Below are 19,059 nucleotides of genomic sequence, written 5' to 3'. Positions count from 1 at the left end.
ATTCCTCAATCTTAAAAAAGCAAAAATTGCTCCAACCTATGCTAAATCTTTTTCCATTTTCGTTTCATGATTCAGATGCCGCCTTGGCAGGGTCTGCAGGTTGTTGAGAAATACCTACACATCGGTTGAAATCCGTTAGTATTCATTTCTGGAAAAGTGGCTTGGGGTTACCTACATTAACCTCCTGAGGAGGTCTTTTAGAAGCTAACCTCTAGCTCCGGTCTTACTGATTGTGAAACAGCGCGGTCTACATATTTCAGCTCAACCTCCATTTAATCTTTGGTAGATCGGACTGATTCAGTAATCGCGCCACTGTGTCTCTCTGCTACGCGACTTCTCCACTTATTGACGTTGGATAAGAACCCATTTAAAACGTAGACAGCCGCTCGTCCGTCCCAAAAAATGATACACCTCGCATTCCTCATTTTCGCAGCCTTTGCAAATATCACCGCTTCAGCCCCCGCACCCACTGACTGTCCCCGCACGAAGTGCTACACTGCAACAAATAAATGCGACATGCTATATGGAGGGCGAGTTAATCTCTCACTTATGGGAAGTGTAAAAATCCAATCAGACTTGGCAGATTAGCTGTTGGGACGGATGCGGAGACATGGCAGATCGACTCAAGACATTCACAAGCCCGCTTTGCCCGTCATCTACTCCCTTCTCCGCAACCTCTCTCTCTATAGCCACTGCCTCCCCAACCTTCGTACCTACAATTGTTTCCGACCTGTTCCCCAGAACTGGGATCATTGTTGAGCGGCTTTCAGGGGCTGGGCTAGGTGGTCCACATACTGAATGCACTCCCTTGAGTATCTGTGTTGATGTTATGAATGACTGCGGAGTAAGGTATGGTGGGCCAGTATTTTAGCTCCACCAATGAATTAACCTTAGGGGTCGTTTTAGCACTAACGCTTCCCAATAGCTGCTATGATACATGCCACCCAACATCTCTCACTGTTCCGCCATGTCCTTCTGCATTCTCTACGCCCGTCTCGACATATGCCATCATTTCCGCATCCGAAGGTAAGACGACACCTACTGCTGTAAGTTCGTGCACGGGGATGTTCTGCAGACCGTGGTAGAGCATTGGTTCTTTAGCTAATCTACTATTGTTGATGATTACGGATATGGGAACTGGAATTGTTAATTTTGAAGCATGTTAATGGAATCTTGGTGCGGGGGGGGCAGTAAATGTTATACTATGATATAGTGTAAAAGTAAACCAGTTGGACTGAGGATATTCCCAGGATATGTGTTGGTACTGTTAACCATAAGTTTTCAGGGACCGAAAACACGCTAGCACAATCGAAACCATGCGCTTCTCAAAGACATCGTTACCATCTAATCACCATCAAGCAGTTCCCACTCTGGAATTTTCCCATCCGTTTTTTCCACCATTCAATCCATCATTCCCTACATCATTTAGCTATCACCACACTATCTCGCACCGATTCGTATATTGAAAATCACCCTTACTTCTTATCCAACCTCCAAACCACAATCTGCCCGGCAAACCACACCAACGCCGCGGCGCCCACGCCAGCACAAATCAGCGCCTCCACCGCTGTCACAAGCATGGCAAAGCACCCATACGGACCATCCTTCCGCAAGCCCCACGCGAGGTACCGGTGCCCGATCCAGCGCGCTACGCTCGCGAGCCCACAGCCGCACATGCACAACACAACGCGGTTGCCGAAGCAGCCCCAGAGCGAGTCGACGCCGGCGGCGATGGCGGTGCGCCAGAAGAAGACGCCGATGAGCGGCAGCCACAGGGTCATGCGCAGGATGACGGCCAGCCAGTGGCGCGCTTGGACGTTTTTTCCTAGGCGTTCGATGACGTCGCGGGCGATGTTGTCGCGGCACGTCTGGCATAGTGGGACGGTGGTGTGTCGCTGGGTGGTGTTGGTCGAGCTGCGGGTTGAGGGCTGCGTATGGGATGCGGTAGGGAGTTTGTGCGTGCGCGGCTCGGTGCGCTCGGCGCGGGCGTCGTGAGTTTTCTCGGGGGGAGAGTAGTCGTGGGGAGGTGCACGTGTAAGATGCGTACGCGGGGTGGTATGAGTGTATGTGAGTTCAGGTCGCAGAATGGCTGGCTCTTCTAGGGAACTAGAAGGGTGTGATGCGTGCCTACCGTAGCCGGCACGTGAAGGAGGCCATTGGTCGGACTCTGGAGGTGACTCTGGGATTACTGGGATGGGGGCGTTCTCGGCGTAGGCGGGCCGTGTCAGATTCAGCCTTGCTTCGGGAGTTCGCGGTCCTAGACTCGAAGACCTCCCTCTCCAGCTCGGGTGACTGAGTTGAGACGGCTTTGATGATGGGACTGAGCGGGTACTTGGTGTGTTGTAGGGACTGCGCCCAGCGAAGCTAGCGTATGTAAGCGGCTTTCTTGGGATCCTCTGGGGAGATCGAGGGAGTGGAGATGCGTGTGATAAGGAACTGCCATAATTTCTTTGAGGTACTGGACGATACGGTATTCTGTTATTATTGACAGAGTGTCCAGGGAAGCTGGCTGATGTATATTGGCGTTCGAGGTTGTTGCCATCCCAGTCACTGTTGTAAGGGGTTCCGGAAGGAAAGCCATCTTGAGCATTGGCATATGTAAATTGATTTATGCCCGAGTTTGATGCCGATAGCAAAATTTTTGATGCACGTGTGTCATGGGACTGTGACCTGCGGAGTGGACTCGGTGACGGGGGGCCTCCTATCTCGACCAGGGTTTGCCCAGGGAGATAAGGGTAATCAGGTTGGGGCTGTGGTCTGGTTTGGTTTGAAGGAGGATCCAAAGCAGAGCTGTGCTCTACATCGCCACCTTCGCTGCCCGGACTCCTTATATTGGAATGATCCTGCAGGTCTTGGCCAGGTGGATTTTCTAGAAGGCCCGAGGCGTGTGACACTTCTTTCTCTATAAATGAGACTCTCTTTGATTGCGTTGCGGTTGATGCTGAGCGCGAAGTCCTAATCTGCTCCTGTGGGGCTCTCAATTCCAAGTCGCTAGCGCTAAGACTTCGAGGGCGTATGTTCCCCCACTCTACGGCAGAAGCATTTGTCACAGGCTGGGAAGCGGAAAACGGTGAACTAATCTAGGAACCGGGAGCTTAGCAAGTAGTTCTACAGCGTATGAAACGCTTGCCTCAACGGCCGAACAAATTGGAAAAGAAAAATTAATTCTTACTGGAGGCATATGCGTTTGATCTTCCTCATCTAGCGGAGTTCCAGCCATGATGGAACTTGGGAGGAGGTAAAGTAGAATGCTTTCAGCTATGGCATAATTGGAATGCACTAATCCACCATTCTCACGTTGTGTCAGTTATTGGTCGAGTTACTTGGCTGGGTCCCAAGGAGAAATAGTGGTTGTCGGCGCCTGTAAAGCTATGAGTGGGATTGTAGAGGGTTGTTTGTATGGAAGGATAGGAAAAAGAGAGGCACTGGTAGAGGAGAGGTGACGGTGACTGTTGAAATTTCCTTCTAACATTGCTGGTAGCTCTAAACTTTCGCAGTTGTCCCGTCACTACACAACCTAAATTTGCAAGGCAGACAGGATAACAACGCCAAAAAACAGTCAATTTTGGCCCGCCCGAGAATTCATAGTATACATAAAAGCCATGTTCAAGTATTGATCATCGTCAGATATAATCGAGGTGAAGTGACGGGTGCAAAATTTGCTAGTTTGCGCATTATCTTTGGAGAGAGTTCAACCGCTCCACAACCGAGGGAAGCCAGTTGAAGGGCTTCTCATCACATGTCCGCTAGGAATTTAAGATTCGTGGTGCAAACGGATATGTCGAATACAGAGGTAGCCCAAAAGACGAAGTCTCTTATGGGCCTGGCAAAGAACGGATGAGGTAAACAAGATGTGAAAGTGGAAGAAAGGTGTGTTGACCGCTAATTGGTACCAAAAAGATTTCACCGTTTTAGTTATTTGACCGGGTCTAGTCCCTCCTGGACCTAGTTGCCGCTGAAGGCCGCTCTGGGCCCGCTTTAGTCTCGCCGACGGATTTAGCCTCTCGGATTTTCGCGTAGATTGCAGACAAAATGTGTTGTAAAATTTGAATTTTTAACCGCTGAGGGGGATTCGAACTCGTGTCGTGTCTTGTAGTCGTTGGTGATTCTCAAAATACGCTCGAAGTCACCCGGCTCGTAACTGCTGGACTGAAAATATGGCACTCTGTGAGATTCATACCATTCATACCGAATGAGAAATGTGGACCTAAATGTAGCAATTTCGCGAAGGGGGGTGCTTCTGAAACAATCACTGAGAGTCTGATAGGCGGCTATATTGTCTGCTCCGCACACAAAATAAATAAAGCTAATTCGTATTACCATCTACAGGAAAAAGAAAAGGCATCTGATATACCGGAAGTACCTAATTAATCGACCGGAGAAAGCATGCGCTAGAATGGATTCTCAAACGGTGAATGAGTGTTGTAAAAGATTGGGCTGACAAAGGACGGTAGGCTAATATTACATCTAAAATTCATATGGCGGAATGGGACGCGCCTTATTTGAGGATGTTCGCGTTGATGAGAGAACTTCGAACAGCGTCGAATTCGGTCTTCCCAGCCTGCACGCCTCAAGGAATTAGAGGAATTCTAAACCATTAACCGGTCTCTTTCGTTCAACTGACCGATATCAAATAACGGATATGACTCTACGGAGGTCGATTAGTATCAAAACTGGCAAGCATTCTTGCTGGCTTACAATGTCGGTAACGTCTCGGTGCTTCTCAAATTCTCTTCTTGCAAACTGACGCATCTCGTCCCTTGTGCTTAGGTCTGGGACAGCTACCAATGAATTAGTCCAGTTGTAATGTCTCGTTCACGGGATCCCACCGTACCGGCTGTTGTTCTTACGATATCCCGCCAGAGAGCTATTGCTCGTTTCCCTTGTATGAACTAAATTCATGAGCTTTATCATGAATGCTACGCGAATGTGAAAATGGAATCCCTACATGATCAAGACCAAGAGGTCTTTTCAGGCGGGATGGCCGCTTTGCAGCGGCTGTGGCATAGTTTCTAATCATTTGATACAGCACCAAGCACTTAGTTAAGAGTGCGTCAAATGCATTATATTAGGTACTTGAATCGCATGCTTGAAATAAGATGTTTAAGAGTTCTGCTGATATCATGCCAGCGGTGACGACGATTTTCAAATTCGTCAGAGCGCCGATTTGCCAGTGCGGTTCACCGCCTACGAGAAACGCCCTGACGCGCTCCACACCAAACGCGGTATAATGCATCTTCAACCATAAGCTCTATGTGACCTAATGAACTCGTTACCTGCATTAATACAATGGCTGTTGAAACACTTTTTAAGCAGGGAATAAGAAAAGGAGTGAGAATGACACACCGGAAAGCCGCATTCCAGGACAACAGTCAAAACACTGATCAACAACCGGCAAAGCAATGTAAGACCTCAAATAGACGACCAACTGATATTACACTGGAGATCATTCATACCGTCCAACAATTAGCTAGTGTATGAGCTATAGCTGACCCTGTCGTTCAGCCAGATCCCCGAATTGCCTCAAGAGAACCTTTGATCCCGATGAATCAGTCGTATCTCGACCTCGAAAACGACGTGCAGAGGCTCCAATTGAGTTGAGTACCAATTCAAAGACACCTGGCTCTACCGGGCTCAATCTCATCGAGCGGACCAACGCTCTTCCGCCCTCGAAGTTTCGATCTCGTTTCCTACCTTCGGGTTCTCCTCTCCTTCCCTTTGCATCGAATAAAGCGGCTCCAAATACTACACCAGCATTTACCTTGGACATAGAGCTGGAGGCCTCTTGTGACTTGTCTGAATCAGACTTCAACGCTTGTTTTAAACTAATAGAAGAGACATCGTCCCAGGCTTACAGGGACTCGCGGAAGGGTTGGAGACCTAAAGCCAAGCGAAAGGAAATGCAGGATCCCGATATGCGATATCTCCTCGTACGGAAACACCTCTCACCCCAACCGCCAGTAGAATCGGACGATGGCCCATACCTTGCTCCTGGATTCCTCTCATTCATGATAACCCTCGATGACGACTACGAATACCCTGTCCTTTACATATACGAGATCCATCTGTCGTCGGAGCTTCGTAGTTGTGGACTTGGCGCTCACCTAATACAGATCGCCGAATATATTGGACGAGGAGTGGGAGTGACAAAGACTATGTTGACGGTGTTTACGAGTAATACGGCTGCGGAGAGGTTCTACCGAAGGCTAGAATACTCTCAGGATGAAATAAGCCCTGAGCCGAGAATTCTAAGAAATGGATTGGTGAAGCCTGTCGATTATATGATTATGTCTAAACTCTTGGAGGATCGGGGGCAGTTACAGTAGCCAGCGCGGATAATACTGCAATATTTCTAGAGCTAATTCAGTAATTTGCGCAAGATGCCGACCGTAAAGGCTCTAATAAATCGATAGCTGCTTCAGAGATTATCGCAAAAACCCTTTGGCATTTTTGAGTGGCTGGGTGAGTTGTTCTTGCCGTCGATATGCTTCTTAGCTGTGATTCAAGCTATAAAACACCACACTACGTCAAGACTAATGCAACGTCAATGAATAAAATACACGTAGGTAGATCACCTGGACTAATTTATTACATGTATTAAAACAGCGCCTTCTGATCCTCGCAGTCTAAGTATTCACATGTTTCACCAGGCTTCCTTCCATAAACACTCCAAGATCAGAGTAGTTGGCGCATGACTGCTTACGGCAGTCCCCAGGGTATCGTCCGTGCTGACATGTCGTTCCTTTTGATGTCCCGACGGGTTCAATAGGGGCTGGTACCTTCAATGGCCTGACTGCTATGCTGCTCTTCGCGCCTACAGCTTTGTTCTTCTTGTTCCTCCTCTTCGGCACATTTATGCTTTTCTCGACCTTCTCTGGCGGTGATCCTTGTATTCTATTGGACTGCGCTATCAATTCACCCAATACCTCATCCCTAGCATGTTTATAATGCACTGAAGCTTCTTCCTCGATGCGTAGTGGGTTCCGGTTTCTGCGACGCCGAAGGTGCGTCTCCTCCGCCGTATTCTTGACAGGATTTAGCCGTCGCTCCATATCCCGCATTGTCTCGGAGATCAAATGTGGAGGGTGAGAGACCTCTTTCAACAGCTCCCTGTACTTCTGCATCAATTTGTTGTCATGCTCCTCCTTTTCCTCAGTGGTCATGAGATGCCTCCATCAGGCTTGCCAATCATTCAACGAGGCTTCAATATTGAATTGAATTGAATGCCAAGACTGAATCAATTCAATCAACTAAGAGCTCGCGGGCTTGGCAACGCATTCAATCTAGAGGTCCCAATTGCATTGAGTTAATTGAAAATATTGAAGCTTTTGATATTATAGAATTATACTAAAGTTTATGTGCAGTAATGCCCTAAACCTTATTTTTCTTAGTGTTCCTTACTAAAAAAGTTTATCCGAGTATCACCCGTTATTTATACCGTCATATCGCCGCCAAAGTCTTGGTAAGTAGGGTTTTACTACCAATATTAACTCGAATTAATGACGATTCCACCAATATCGTTAGACCCTGAACGTATATTTAGCCCCACAGGCTTAATATAATTAAAGCTTTAATGGCAGTAGGATCATGGGACAAGGAAGGCATAATTAATATGACAGTTGGGCAGTTAAAGCGCCCGCAGGACGGAACAAGATATACACGGTAGGGAGGTGGCTCAACACCATGCTAAGACTCGTGATAGTTACTAACTACTACGCTAGTTAAATTTAGTTGCAACCGTTGCAATATTGATTCAATCAATTCAACCAATTGAACCCTCTGCTTACAAGGCTTTCAATTCAACCAACCGAGGCGTCAATTGAATTGAATTGAATGATTGGTAAGCCTGGCCTCCATTGGTAGGTATGTGTCTCTACCCAATCTCTGTCCATGGTTGATGTATGAAACTGAGCGCTCAATGTTAAGGCCTGGGACCGAATCTATTTCGTTCCCTTGTAGATTCAGGTTATATGTTTGCGCTGTCAGGACTCTAAGCTGTCTGTTTTGGGTCGCTTGCTTCAAAGACAGCATCTCTAAACGCTCATTGTATTGTGGTATAACATTTTCCTCAGGTTGCCTAGCATCGAGCTTATCATCACGTCCTATGGATTCATTGCCAATGGCTGATTAATTTGACGAAAGCTGTCATTGCGAGTGTCGGGGCGCGTATGGGAAGCCATTGTAATATACGTTGAGTTAGAAACATCGCTGAGGACATCAATCTGCTGCAGTATAATGGAAGATTCTTACGGGTTTTAAGGTAGCTTAGTACCATAAATATTTAGATTTATTGATGTAGTCTTTAGAGAAGATAGACGTAAGCCGTAAGTCGATTTAGTAAAGCAAATGCTATAGAGATAAGGGATGAAGGTGAGTTAATATATGTGATTCCGCCAATGGCCGTTCTAATCATTAGCATCTACTTTAGAAAAAAAAGCGCTCTAGTGTAAACAACAGCATAACTAACAGAAGCTTTCGCGCCAGTGAAAACTTATATTTGCTTTAGGGCCAGCAGCTAATATTTTCGCGTTCTGCATGCTTTAAATTACCCACAATAATATTATTATCGAAATGTGTGTATATACTAAAGCTTAATGTTCTTAATAATTGTACAATTAACAATGTTAATTAGTCTTCACTCTTCGCAGCTAGTTTAGCCGCATAATTTACTAAGTTCTTATATGTAGTCGGATAGGACGGCTAAGGATAGTAATATAACCGGTTTGGACCGGTTCTAGAATTTGCCTTAAAAGCTATCCAAAAATTAAATTAAAGCTCTAAACTGGTTCTAAAACCGGTTTAACTAGATAAACCAGATAAAGTAGTATATGTTTAAGTATAATATAGTATATAAAGTAGTAGAAGAGTTTAAGGGAAGAAGTAGTTAAATAGAGTTATAAAACGGTTTAGGGACCTACGTAGCTTAAGCAACTTCGGTAGCTAGTTTAACGGTTAACGAATTAATAAAGAGGCGCGGACTTACTATCGCCAGTCTAAGTGTGGTGTTAAGAAGCAGCTTAGTTATTAATAAGCGTATATTTAATAGTATTATTCTTAGCTTCCTTATCCCCCTTATTTTCCTTATTACTGTCCTTATCGCTATCTTTATCATCCTTATCCTTCTACTTATCTGTTTCTTGTGTATTTACTACTATATTATCTTCTACTTAAGACTTTCCTTTAGTAGTAGCCCTAGCAGCAGCCTCTTCCTTATATTGCTTATTAACGTTAGGATTTATACCTTTTATACAGGCCTTTACTTAAGGATGCCTAAACCAGGACTTAAGGTACTTATTTACTTTAAGGATATTAACTTTAAGGCGGTTTTAGGGGTTAGTAATAAGGTGCTTAGCGGAGCTAAACACGCGTTTATATTTAGCGCTTATTAATAGTATAGCTAGTATATTAAGGGCGAATTAGGTAATGTTAGGCTATAGGAGGTAAAGGCTATTCTAATAGGCTAGAGGGTTGTTAGCTTTCTTAGGGTCGCTTTTTATATAAGTTTAGTAAGCGTTAGTTCTACTAAGAGGTACTAATTTAATCTGCTTATAGCTTTTTAGACTACTAAACGTCTTACTATATACGAAGGATATTAGTAGTGGAAGCTTAATAACTGCGGGAGTACTATACTTACCCTTATACTCCTTTAGCTAGAGGTTATTTACTAAGCCCTAAATTCTATAATTCTCTAGATTCTTAGGATTACTACTAAGTCAGTTTATCTTATTTTTATTATAATTAAATCTCTAATAAAACTACTACTACTTCTTATTTAATAAAAGCAGCTGCGTAGTATAGTATGCGGCGCTATTATTTATAAGCTTATAATACTCCTTATACTTCTTTTATAATACATAGGCCGCTGCCTTAAAATTAGTATATTTTTTATAGTCGCTATATTTAATATAAAGTTCTTAAAAGTTAATTTAGGCATTATAGATATAGTTAAAAAGCTAGTCTATAGTAGTAAACCAGCGGTAGAGTATATACTTATAGTCCTAGCTATATATAGTAGCTTTATAGAACAATTGGAGGATAAAGGAGAGCCTTTTAAGTAGAAACTAGTAGTAGGTAGTAAGTTAATCGTTTTTAATACCTTTACCGCGTTTTAGTATATAGCTATTATAGAATTATTATATATAGAGTCTGTAATTAATAGCTTATATAATAGAGCTAAAATATAAATTCTATCGCGTTATATTGCTTTAGATATAGTCTTGCTACTTAATATACTGCTTAATTATTCCTTTAGACTTAATTAAATTGCCTTTCTTATTAAGTCGGTAAGCCTATTTCTAGTAGCTAAAAATAATAAAGTTGCTATTATAGTGGTGTAGATTAGACGTCGCCTAGTATCTTAGCATTTTCCTATATTTATAGAGCCTTCGGCTTCCCTCCTTAGATATTACAAACCTACTAGTTATTAGAAATACACTTTTTTCTTTTTTTTCTTACTAACTGTCTTTCTACTAATTGATTCTAACTATTCTACTAACTAATTATAACCGACTAACTAATAGACAGATAGATAGCATCGTAGCTTTCTATCTAAGAGAGGTTAAATACTCCTATACTATTAAGCGTAATTTATTAATTAGTAAATAGGTAGTATAGAGAACGGATTATTTTATTAAGCAGCTTATATATTATATCCTTCTTTTTATCCAAACACTAATAACAATAATAGTATTTAACTCCTATAGTTTTATAGATAATCGCGAAGCCTTTTCCCTTACCTTATATATATGAGGACTTTTTTTACTACGCTTTTACCTAGCAATTTTATTTGTTCTTTAGTACCACTAGCTATAAAGTTTAATTTATTTTAGCTTAGCCGCTAGGCGTAATAGCGGAGGCTCTAGCTTAGATTTATATTTAGATTCGTAATAGGTAAGAGATTTTAGTTTAACTATATTTGTCCTTATCTTCTAGCGCTTTTACTTTCTACTACTAGAGGCCTTATTAACGCGCTTTTAAGGAACAGTAAAAGCCTTGCTCGTAGTACGGCTACTACTAGTATAAATACTACTACCTTTTCGCGTTATTTAGCCAGTTGTAGTAACGGAGCTCTCTATAGGATTAGTGGTATTAAACAATAAGGGCGGCAATAAGGGTGACGCAATAGAAGCAATATAATAAGGATTCTCTACAAGGCTTTAGCGGATTAAATTAGGGTGTTACTATACTATAGAAAATCCTTAATATAGAGATTAGTAAGTATATAGCATATTTAATAGGCTTAACTCCTTAGGTAGCGTTTACCCACTTATTACTAAGACTTTATACTACCTTTAGATCTAGTTTTACTTATTAAACTAGTTCGCGCCAAAGCTCTAGAACCGATTTAGATTAGACCAATTAAAGCTTTAAACCGGTTTAAGATTTAAATATAAGAAAACCAAACCAATCTAAATTAAAAACGGTCTATTATTACTAGTTAAAAATAAGAACTCTATCTATTAAAGCTGGCTCTAAAAGCTTACTATATATAAAGTAGGTGGCAAAAAGCTAACAATAATACTAACGACGATTTGTAATTGTTACTCTATTACCACCTAGTTAATATTACTACTTAGTAATAGGTAATAAACAGAAATGGAAATAAGTTAATAAGTAGATATTAAAAATAGTAATAAAACGGTTGGTAAGGAAATCTAATTTAGGTTAATATACCCCTTAGCTATATAGAGCTTTCTAGGCTACTATATAAAAGTAAAAGTTATAATACTTATTTTGGTGTTAAGTTAAAGAAATCCTTTATAGAGTTACCTTACTTAAATATCGTCTAAATTAGATCTTTAGTATTAATAAGGTTTAACTATTAAACAATATTAGTAATTTATATACGTGCTAAGACCCTAGAGCTTTTAGAGACCTTTTAAAGCCTCCTAATAGTCCTAATAGAAACCTATTAAAGATCTATTAATATTATGGATCTTATATTAGCAGTAGTATAACTATTAAGAAGAGATATAAATAGGTTAGTTAAGATAGTATAGGAGGCGCTAAGACTAATTAAGCTATAGAATAAGGGGTAACCAAGTTATATAGCTAATTAGGTTATAAGGATATAGAAATATAGTAATGTAAGAATCTAGGTAACGTACTAATATACTAATATACTGACGTACTTAGCATATTTCTTAGACGCAGTATTATATATTTAAAGGACTACAGTCCCTACCTAGATAGTTCTTTCCTTTATAGTAAATCTTAGAATATAATTAGAGTTAATTTATTAACTAACCTACTCTACTAGTATAAGTGATATTATTGCAATTACTTTAGGTTGCCCTTAGGACAACCTATAGACCCCCCTTAGATAGTCGTTAGTTACGTACTAAAGGCACATACCTGTAGTATATAGTCTTTACAATCCTAGAGGCCTTACCTCCTTAATGATTTGTCTCTTCTCTATAATCTATCTATTCCTATAATCGTGCCCCCTATCTACAAAATCCCCTTATATTTAAATCCTTCCTACTTTATTTGGAAGGGCAGCTGGCTTAAAGACTAGATTGTTAATTTATATCTTTTATTTATATCCACTATTCGTCCCTTAAAAAACTTCGCGACAACCTAAATAGAAACTCTATAGATACCTTATAGAAAGCCATTATATTAAGGCAGGAAGGTCCCTCTAATAGCGAAAGATTGTAGTAATATAAACCTCTAGGCAATATAGCTAAATAAGCCCTAATACCTAAATATAATAGGAGCTTAAAGGCTCTTATATGCTTATAGTTACCGCTAAAAAATCGCAGATATCCTTTATAATAGTTATAATGCTACTAAAAAGTAACCGGAACCCCTCTAGCCCTATTTAGGCCAATTAAAAGACTGATTACTAGAGGTAACTCTAAGATCTTGCCCTAAGCTAGAAGTGCCAAAGAAATACACTAATATATTTAACTAGGGACCTAACCGGAACCCTTCCAGAAGACCACTAGCGTATAATTAGTATAGTAGTAGTATATAGGCTACTTATAAGCCAAGCAGGCCTACCTATTTAGGTAATTTAACTTAAACATTAGCTTAAGACCTAAGGCTTATTAGGAAATCTGCGCTAGTTACTAATACTAATACTACCTCTATAGCTAGAGCTTCTCTAGGCCTAAGTTTAAAAAGTTAAGAGCCCTATATTAATCTCCTTTAAGATAGATATTGGGAAGCTATTATAAGGCTCTTAAAAGCTATACAGGAGGAAGCTACTAATAAATATATTAGAACCCTTTAAGGGTAAATCTAAATCTAGTAAGGTTTAACCTAGGCTAGATAAATTCTTTTATAACCTAGCTAAGGCTAAGGGTTTTCTAGGGGCTATTTAGTACCTACCTAAGGAGGTATAGAAGACTTAAAAAGAGATTTATATAATAAATAGAAAAAGGATATAGACTAACTAGCTAAGGCCTTTAGTAGTTTAAAACTCTGTTATAAACCTAGTACCCAATATTTAGATAATTGGGTTTATAAGGTAAATAACTTTTTTAAGATGCTAATAATATAAGATAATACTAAAGAATATATAACGTATTCCACCACCAAGCCGGCAGAACCACCGAGCTAGCAAGTCCATTTCCCCACTAAAAATCGTAAAAATCACAATATAATATCTTAACAACCACTTAATAATAAATTCTAATAATTTAGATTTAGACTTTTATATATACTCTGCAGCTTCTATTAAAGTTGCATAGTATATAGGTTAGTAGTTTTTAAGATATAGTAATTTGGCCATATTTTGGCCCCCAAATTTTAATATCTTAAAAACTACTAATCTATATACTATGCAACTTTAATAGAAGCTGCAGAGTGTATATGAAAGTCTAAATCTAAATTATTAAAATTTATTATTAAGTGGTTGTTGAGATATTATATTATGATTTTTACGATTTTTGGTAGGGAAATGGACTTGCCGGCTCGGTGGTTCTGCCGGCTTGGTGGTGGAATACGTTATAGTAGATTATTAGTAAGATTAAAAACTAATTACTAAACTAAATTGCGCTTAATTAACTTAATAAAGAGGAAATTACTATATAGTTATAGCTATAGGCCTTTCTAAAGGGTTGGGCCTAAGATCCGTATATTATATAATATAATAATATAGAATAATTCTAGAATAGTATATAGCTAGACCGTTAAGACTTCCGCTAGTTTATAAACTTTATAAACATTTATGCTTAATAGATATATTTAAAGCCCTTTAAAATAAGAACGGTAGCGTTTATAAAAAGAAGAAGATCGGATTTATTTAGGCTAGAATTAAGCTAATAATTTATAATAAAATAAAGCGAGTAGGAGCCCTACTGCGGATTACTATATATACTAATTTTAAACTAGTGGTTTTAAACGCTAAGAATATAGTAATGAACTAGACCTTTTTCAGTAAAAAGCTAAAAGGTAACTAGAAGTGTAGGTACTCTAATAGTAATAAGGGGCAGACCTAAGCTTTAAAGAAACTGTTCTTTTAAAGAACTTTAAAAGGGTTAAAGTTAGGGGCCCTAAGTAATAAGAGAGATTTTTAGGGCTAATCTAATACCTATTTAGTACCCTTATAGAAACACTCTAAGAAGCTAAAAAGAAATTTCCCTAAAGGTAAATCTTATTAGAAGAATAAGTAGGGCGAACGCACTAATAATCTAAAAAAAGAGAAGCCCTAATTATGGACGTCTCCTAGTTATATAGGTACCGTATAGTATATCGCTATACCGTATAAGAAGAAGGGGGTCGCTGTCGTAGGTGGATGCCGTAATTTAAGTGTACTATAAAGACGTGGTAGTCGTGTTCGTAGGCCTCCGCTAGGGTAGCAAGAAAACTTCTTCGCACCACCACCACGTCGCAGCGCCGGCGCTACGCAGCCGTGCGCACGTCTCTGCGTTTACTCTAGTAGTCTATTGGCACGATCCTAATAGAACGCCGATAGTAGCTGCTCGGTTCCCGGGCTCTACCGCGTGGAGGTGCAGAGGTCGATTTCATGGAGCCCAGGATCCAATGATTACCCTGCCAAGCAAGGCCTCAAGCCTTCGCTGTCTGCTTTTGGCTGCTTACATATTTCATGAGTTTTCAGTTTTCGCACTCTTCGCGGCGTAAGGAGTTCTTTCGCTCCCCGCCTTTGCGGGGCGGTGGGGAGAGCGGAAGATTTACACGCCACCAACCTAATCGAGGTTTAACATGCGGGAATGTCTCGGTCTTACCCAAGCATCGAGATCACTTTAGCGCTACGTAGCTGCTGTATGGGAGCCTGTGCGTCCCTTAGGATTCTAGCTTGTTAGTCCATGATTTATAGTGGAATAATTTCCGGCCGTAAAACCCAGATATTGTTTTACTACGTACTGTATCTATATACTTAGTATAGCAGAAGTAATTTCTTAATAATTACCCGAAAATAAAGATATACCCTTACTAGTTAAAATCCTTAGGTTCTTAGTTATTAGGGCGTTACACAAAATAGACCTACTGGAGGTTTTTAGCCTTCTGCTGGTTTAGGTATTAGAAAAGACTCTCTGTTAGGTAGTTTGTTACCCTGCATACAGCGCCAATTAGATCTAAAATGGCGGGCTAGCCTATATAGGTATAATGCATTGGATTTGGTGCTTCGTCAGTGCAATATGCAAACGGGACTCGGGCTTCAATCATGGGCGTCTAATAAAAGAGGTCTATTGCAAAGTAAATGCTAGTATACGTGGCATTTCGGGGGGCCTTAGCTATTAGCTTTTATCAAGCCACATTATAAGCAGACCTATCGCGGGAACATAATCTCTGGCTCTCATACGCTGAACACAGGCTCCCCCACTCACTCCTTCACTCCCAACCAATTGGTGGCACAAGATGCAAGTTTACCTTCCTGCAGAAGGGTATGGCCTCAGCTGCTGATCAGCGCCAACATATGAAACTTTGCGGTTTTAGTCGTAGGTTTCCTTATCTATTCGTCTGTTAACTTGTCTCCATCCAATAATATATGCCGCGTGACCTTAGATTTTCTTAAATAACCTAGCAGTTTCACTTCTCGAATAAACCGAGGTGCTGTATTTGAGTCACATTCACGCCTCGTTAAAAAATTCCCATTACAGAATACTCGCGTCTGAAGCGACTTGGTAAGACCGTATAAGTTAAATCAGACGTAACTATTAATACCCCTTAAGTTCCCTTCGTTATACAGTCTTTCTAAACCACTCCATAATATTAAAACTATACCCAGAAGCCTATTTATTATAGTATCTACACACTTTTACGACGACAAGTTTGTATGCTTCTAAATATAATAAAGGTAAGTAAAGGTAGAATATTTATAACTTGAAAGAACCAGAAAGAAGTTCATATACTATAACGATATACTACTACTTACTAATATTTTGTAGGAATATGTTTAGCTCCAAGAGAATATGGCTTCCGGCGCTGCTTTTTCTAATCTCTAAAAAGGTAGACGCCGTTCCAGCACCAGCTGAATATAGGAATAAGCCAGCTGTCCCCGGCGGAGAATTCGAGCACACCTGGGTAGCAGGGCCTCAGACTCGCGGCACTTTAGAACTCCTCTTCAGCTGCGTCATTACACTTGTTCTATGCGTCTGGACGACGGTCCATGTCAACATTGAGCCTGAGAATTCAAACTGGATCTGGGAAAGGTTGCCCGGGTGGTTGAAGTTCCCCTTAGTCGAGAAACTCATCGAGGCACTTCTGCCAAACGTAAGAGCCCGGAAAATCTGGTGGGCTTGCGTGACCCTCGTGATACCAGAAGGGGCTTTGGTCATCGCGATGAACGAAAGGACGACTGCTGACCTCCTCTGCAAAGAGGTCAACAGAATCATCGAGAAACACAAGAACCAGCTCCCAGGTGTGGAAGAGTGGGAAATCGCGCTTGGGTATTACGCAGTTATGGGAGGGTTTGTCGTTCCGGAAAAGGTTTATGACACCGTGCTAAAGGAGATTCCTCCTGCTGAACGCGGTACAATTAAACGTCTCACCTTGACCCCTCACGGAGTGCTGGAAGTAGCGAAATGGGAAGCGGAGCAGGGTAGCAAATCTAAGCTGTTATCCCTAATCACGGCTAAAGAGGTGCTGGACAAGAGCAATGCGAACACCCTCACCAAAGCTATCGTCGTCTGGCAAGCCCTCTGGATGATTGTCCAGGTTATCGGCCGTACTGCCTCTCATTTTCCCGTTACCCTCCTGGAGCTCCATACGGTATTGCACACGTTTTGCGCCGTAGCCATGTACATTACGTGGTGGCATAAGCCAGTCGATATACAAACTCCATCAACCGTCCCCTTCGTCGTTGACGGGGATGAGAAGGAAAAGTTGACGACCAGCCATAACGATCGTGATATGGTCTTCTCCTTGATCAAGGGCACGGATCTGCCAGACCCGACCAGCGCTTTGGAACCACCGAGGCCGCTTAAAACCTCTGACACCGAGAACCCCGAACCCTCAGCGGAAGTCCTAAATATTAAACCCACCACTGAGACAACCCCGTCAGTCGCGACGGGGGCAGCAATCAACGCCTACCTTACTTCTCGCCCAGGGCTGATGAAACTGATATACTTCAGGCTCTTCGGCCTTAACGAGGAACAAAGACTAAAACACTTCTTTCTTACCATCGAAGAAGCTTACGGGCGTCTCCGCAAAGCACTCAGACATATCCGGCTCCAATTTGGAATTATTACTTTAGTCGGCCTTATTTACGGAAGCGTGCATCTTGCAGCCTGGAACAACAGGTTCCCCACCCCCACGGAACAGTTACTCTGGAAGATTAGCGCCGCTATTACCGCCGCAACGTGGGGAACATTCTACGTGTCCCTATATGCATACAACATTCTTGGATGGCCAGAGAGAAAGACTCGACGTTTGGAAGGATTCAGAGGAGCTATTCTAAGATACGGCTTTGCAGTAGCGATTATTCCGGTTGCACTTGTTAGAATATACTTACTAACCGAGTCATTTGCTTCAATTCGTAAAGTCCCACTAGGTTCATATGAGATCCCAAAGTGGTCAAACGCATGGCCCCATGCTGGATAAAAGACTGTTATGTTCTTATTTTCTAGTGTAGTGAGGCGCGAGGCTGAACACCAAAGTTGAACGCTCAATCGAGCACAGGGGTTATTTTGGGTTTTGATTAGGCTTACGAGAGAGCTAGTAAGTTTAGCAGGGGCAATTTGATTATAAGGTAGTTTTGTATTTTTGAGGTTGAGTCAACCCTGGCTTATTCTAAATTTCCCACACTTGATAGAAAACAAGACCTTACCCACTAAAGCCTTTACGTAGCCGTATAGGCCTTGTAGGCTCGCATGGATACCTACAAATCCTTCGGGGAACAAGGCCTTGGCGAGCCAGCTGGCTGTCTTATTCCCTCTAATTCCTGCATACCCGGGGATCCAGTACAGTGCTTTTATCTATATTCGGTATTAATTAACAATTATTAAATATTAAATATTGACACTCAATATGCAATATCAATACGATATGTTTAATACTGAAAGTTATTAAATATTAACGATTTTTGGAGTTAAGGTAGTAAAAATAAGGTATAGATGTCTTAGTAGATAACTCTAGGCCCTAACCGATACGTACGTATTTTAAATTTATTAGGTAAGCCTATATAAAGTTAAAATATATAAATATTAAACGCAATTTTATAGAATATCGCATACTATATTTAACGCGCCCTATATATATCTAATCTTTAACCACCTTATCTTTAACTGACGCTATACCTTCCTTATCTACTAATATAATAGATAACAATAATATATTTACCTCTACTATTTTAGAGCTTAATTTGGATTAGTTTACCTACTTTAGTAATAGTAACGTATTTAGTAACTCTTTATTAAGTACACTAGGTATAACTTCCTCTTAATATAAGGTATAACTCTTAACTAATAGCTTAATCTAACTTACAAAGCTAACTACCCATAACCTTCTTAAATGGCTATTAATATATTATCTATTCTATCCATTTTAAGCGAGTATTTTTAGGTATACGGCGAATAGTCTTATAGGACCGTATTTTACTTAAAAGTACGAATATTAAGTATACAGAGTGCTTAAAGAGCTAGTTGCTTA

General features: G+C 41.0%; 6 protein-coding genes across 6 annotated transcripts; 3 read left to right on the top strand and 3 right to left on the bottom strand.

Moving 5' to 3' along the window:
• Window positions 1–402: 402 nt before the first annotated feature.
• K441DRAFT_550312 (uncharacterized protein) lies at window positions 403–871 on the top strand (the record flags this gene model as incomplete). The annotated part of the gene is made up of 2 exons (XM_067643050.1): window positions 403–534; window positions 575–871. The coding sequence occupies 2 exons, from the start codon at window positions 403–405 to the stop codon at window positions 869–871; spliced, it is 429 nt and encodes a 142-aa protein (XP_067506208.1).
• Window positions 872–1,179: 308 nt separating this feature from the next.
• K441DRAFT_694766 (uncharacterized protein) lies at window positions 1,180–3,289 on the bottom strand. Its single transcript, XM_067652748.1, has 2 exons — window positions 3,173–3,289; window positions 1,180–3,080 (listed from the first exon to the last, which is right to left on the bottom strand). The coding sequence occupies exons 1-2, from the start codon at window positions 3,218–3,220 to the stop codon at window positions 1,476–1,478; spliced, it is 1,653 nt and encodes a 550-aa protein (XP_067506207.1). The 5' UTR covers window positions 3,221–3,289; the 3' UTR covers window positions 1,180–1,475.
• A 973-nt stretch (window positions 3,290–4,262) lies between these two features.
• Window positions 4,263–5,020, bottom strand: K441DRAFT_632272 (uncharacterized protein; the record flags this gene model as incomplete). Its single annotated transcript, XM_067646339.1, has 5 exons — window positions 4,263–4,561; window positions 4,625–4,648; window positions 4,699–4,781; window positions 4,835–4,892; window positions 4,949–5,020. The coding sequence occupies 5 exons, from the start codon at window positions 5,018–5,020 to the stop codon at window positions 4,499–4,501; spliced, it is 300 nt and encodes a 99-aa protein (XP_067506206.1). The 3' UTR covers window positions 4,263–4,498.
• A 317-nt stretch (window positions 5,021–5,337) lies between these two features.
• On the top strand, window positions 5,338–6,326 carry K441DRAFT_694765 (uncharacterized protein; the record flags this gene model as incomplete). Its single annotated transcript, XM_067652747.1, has 2 exons — window positions 5,338–5,404; window positions 5,506–6,326. 2 exons carry the CDS (start codon window positions 5,338–5,340, stop codon window positions 6,324–6,326), a joined length of 888 nt encoding a protein of 295 aa, XP_067506205.1.
• A 271-nt stretch (window positions 6,327–6,597) lies between these two features.
• On the bottom strand, window positions 6,598–7,166 carry K441DRAFT_713393 (uncharacterized protein; the record flags this gene model as incomplete). Its single annotated transcript, XM_067653939.1, has 2 exons — window positions 6,598–6,626; window positions 6,704–7,166. 2 exons carry the CDS (start codon window positions 7,161–7,163, stop codon window positions 6,598–6,600), a joined length of 489 nt encoding a protein of 162 aa, XP_067506204.1.
• A 9,196-nt stretch (window positions 7,167–16,362) lies between these two features.
• Window positions 16,363–18,012, top strand: K441DRAFT_551251 (uncharacterized protein; the record flags this gene model as incomplete). The annotated part of the gene is made up of 4 exons (XM_067643091.1): window positions 16,363–16,622; window positions 16,689–16,977; window positions 17,026–17,468; window positions 17,631–18,012. The coding sequence occupies 4 exons, from the start codon at window positions 16,363–16,365 to the stop codon at window positions 18,010–18,012; spliced, it is 1,374 nt and encodes a 457-aa protein (XP_067506203.1).
• Between the last annotated feature and the right edge of the window lie 1,047 nt (window positions 18,013–19,059).

The sequence above is a fragment of the Cenococcum geophilum genome (genome assembly GCF_001692895.1).
Source record: "Cenococcum geophilum 1.58 unplaced genomic scaffold K441scaffold_12, whole genome shotgun sequence".
NCBI lineage: Eukaryota > Fungi > Ascomycota > Dothideomycetes > Gloniales > Gloniaceae > Cenococcum > Cenococcum geophilum.
The sequence above is the reverse complement of the archived record's forward strand: the minus strand, read 5'-3'. Positions and strand labels throughout refer to the sequence as shown.

Bases quoted from the DNA above. Each gene is read 5' to 3' on its own strand.
- K441DRAFT_694766 (XM_067652748.1), bottom strand. From the start codon at position 3,220: ATGGCTGGAACTCCGCTAGATGAGGAAGATCAAACGCATATGCCTCCA. The intron at 3,081-3,172 runs GTAAGAATTAAT...CCCGGTTCCTAG, and splicing joins ATCAAACGCATATGCCTCCA to ATTAGTTCACCGTTTTCCGC.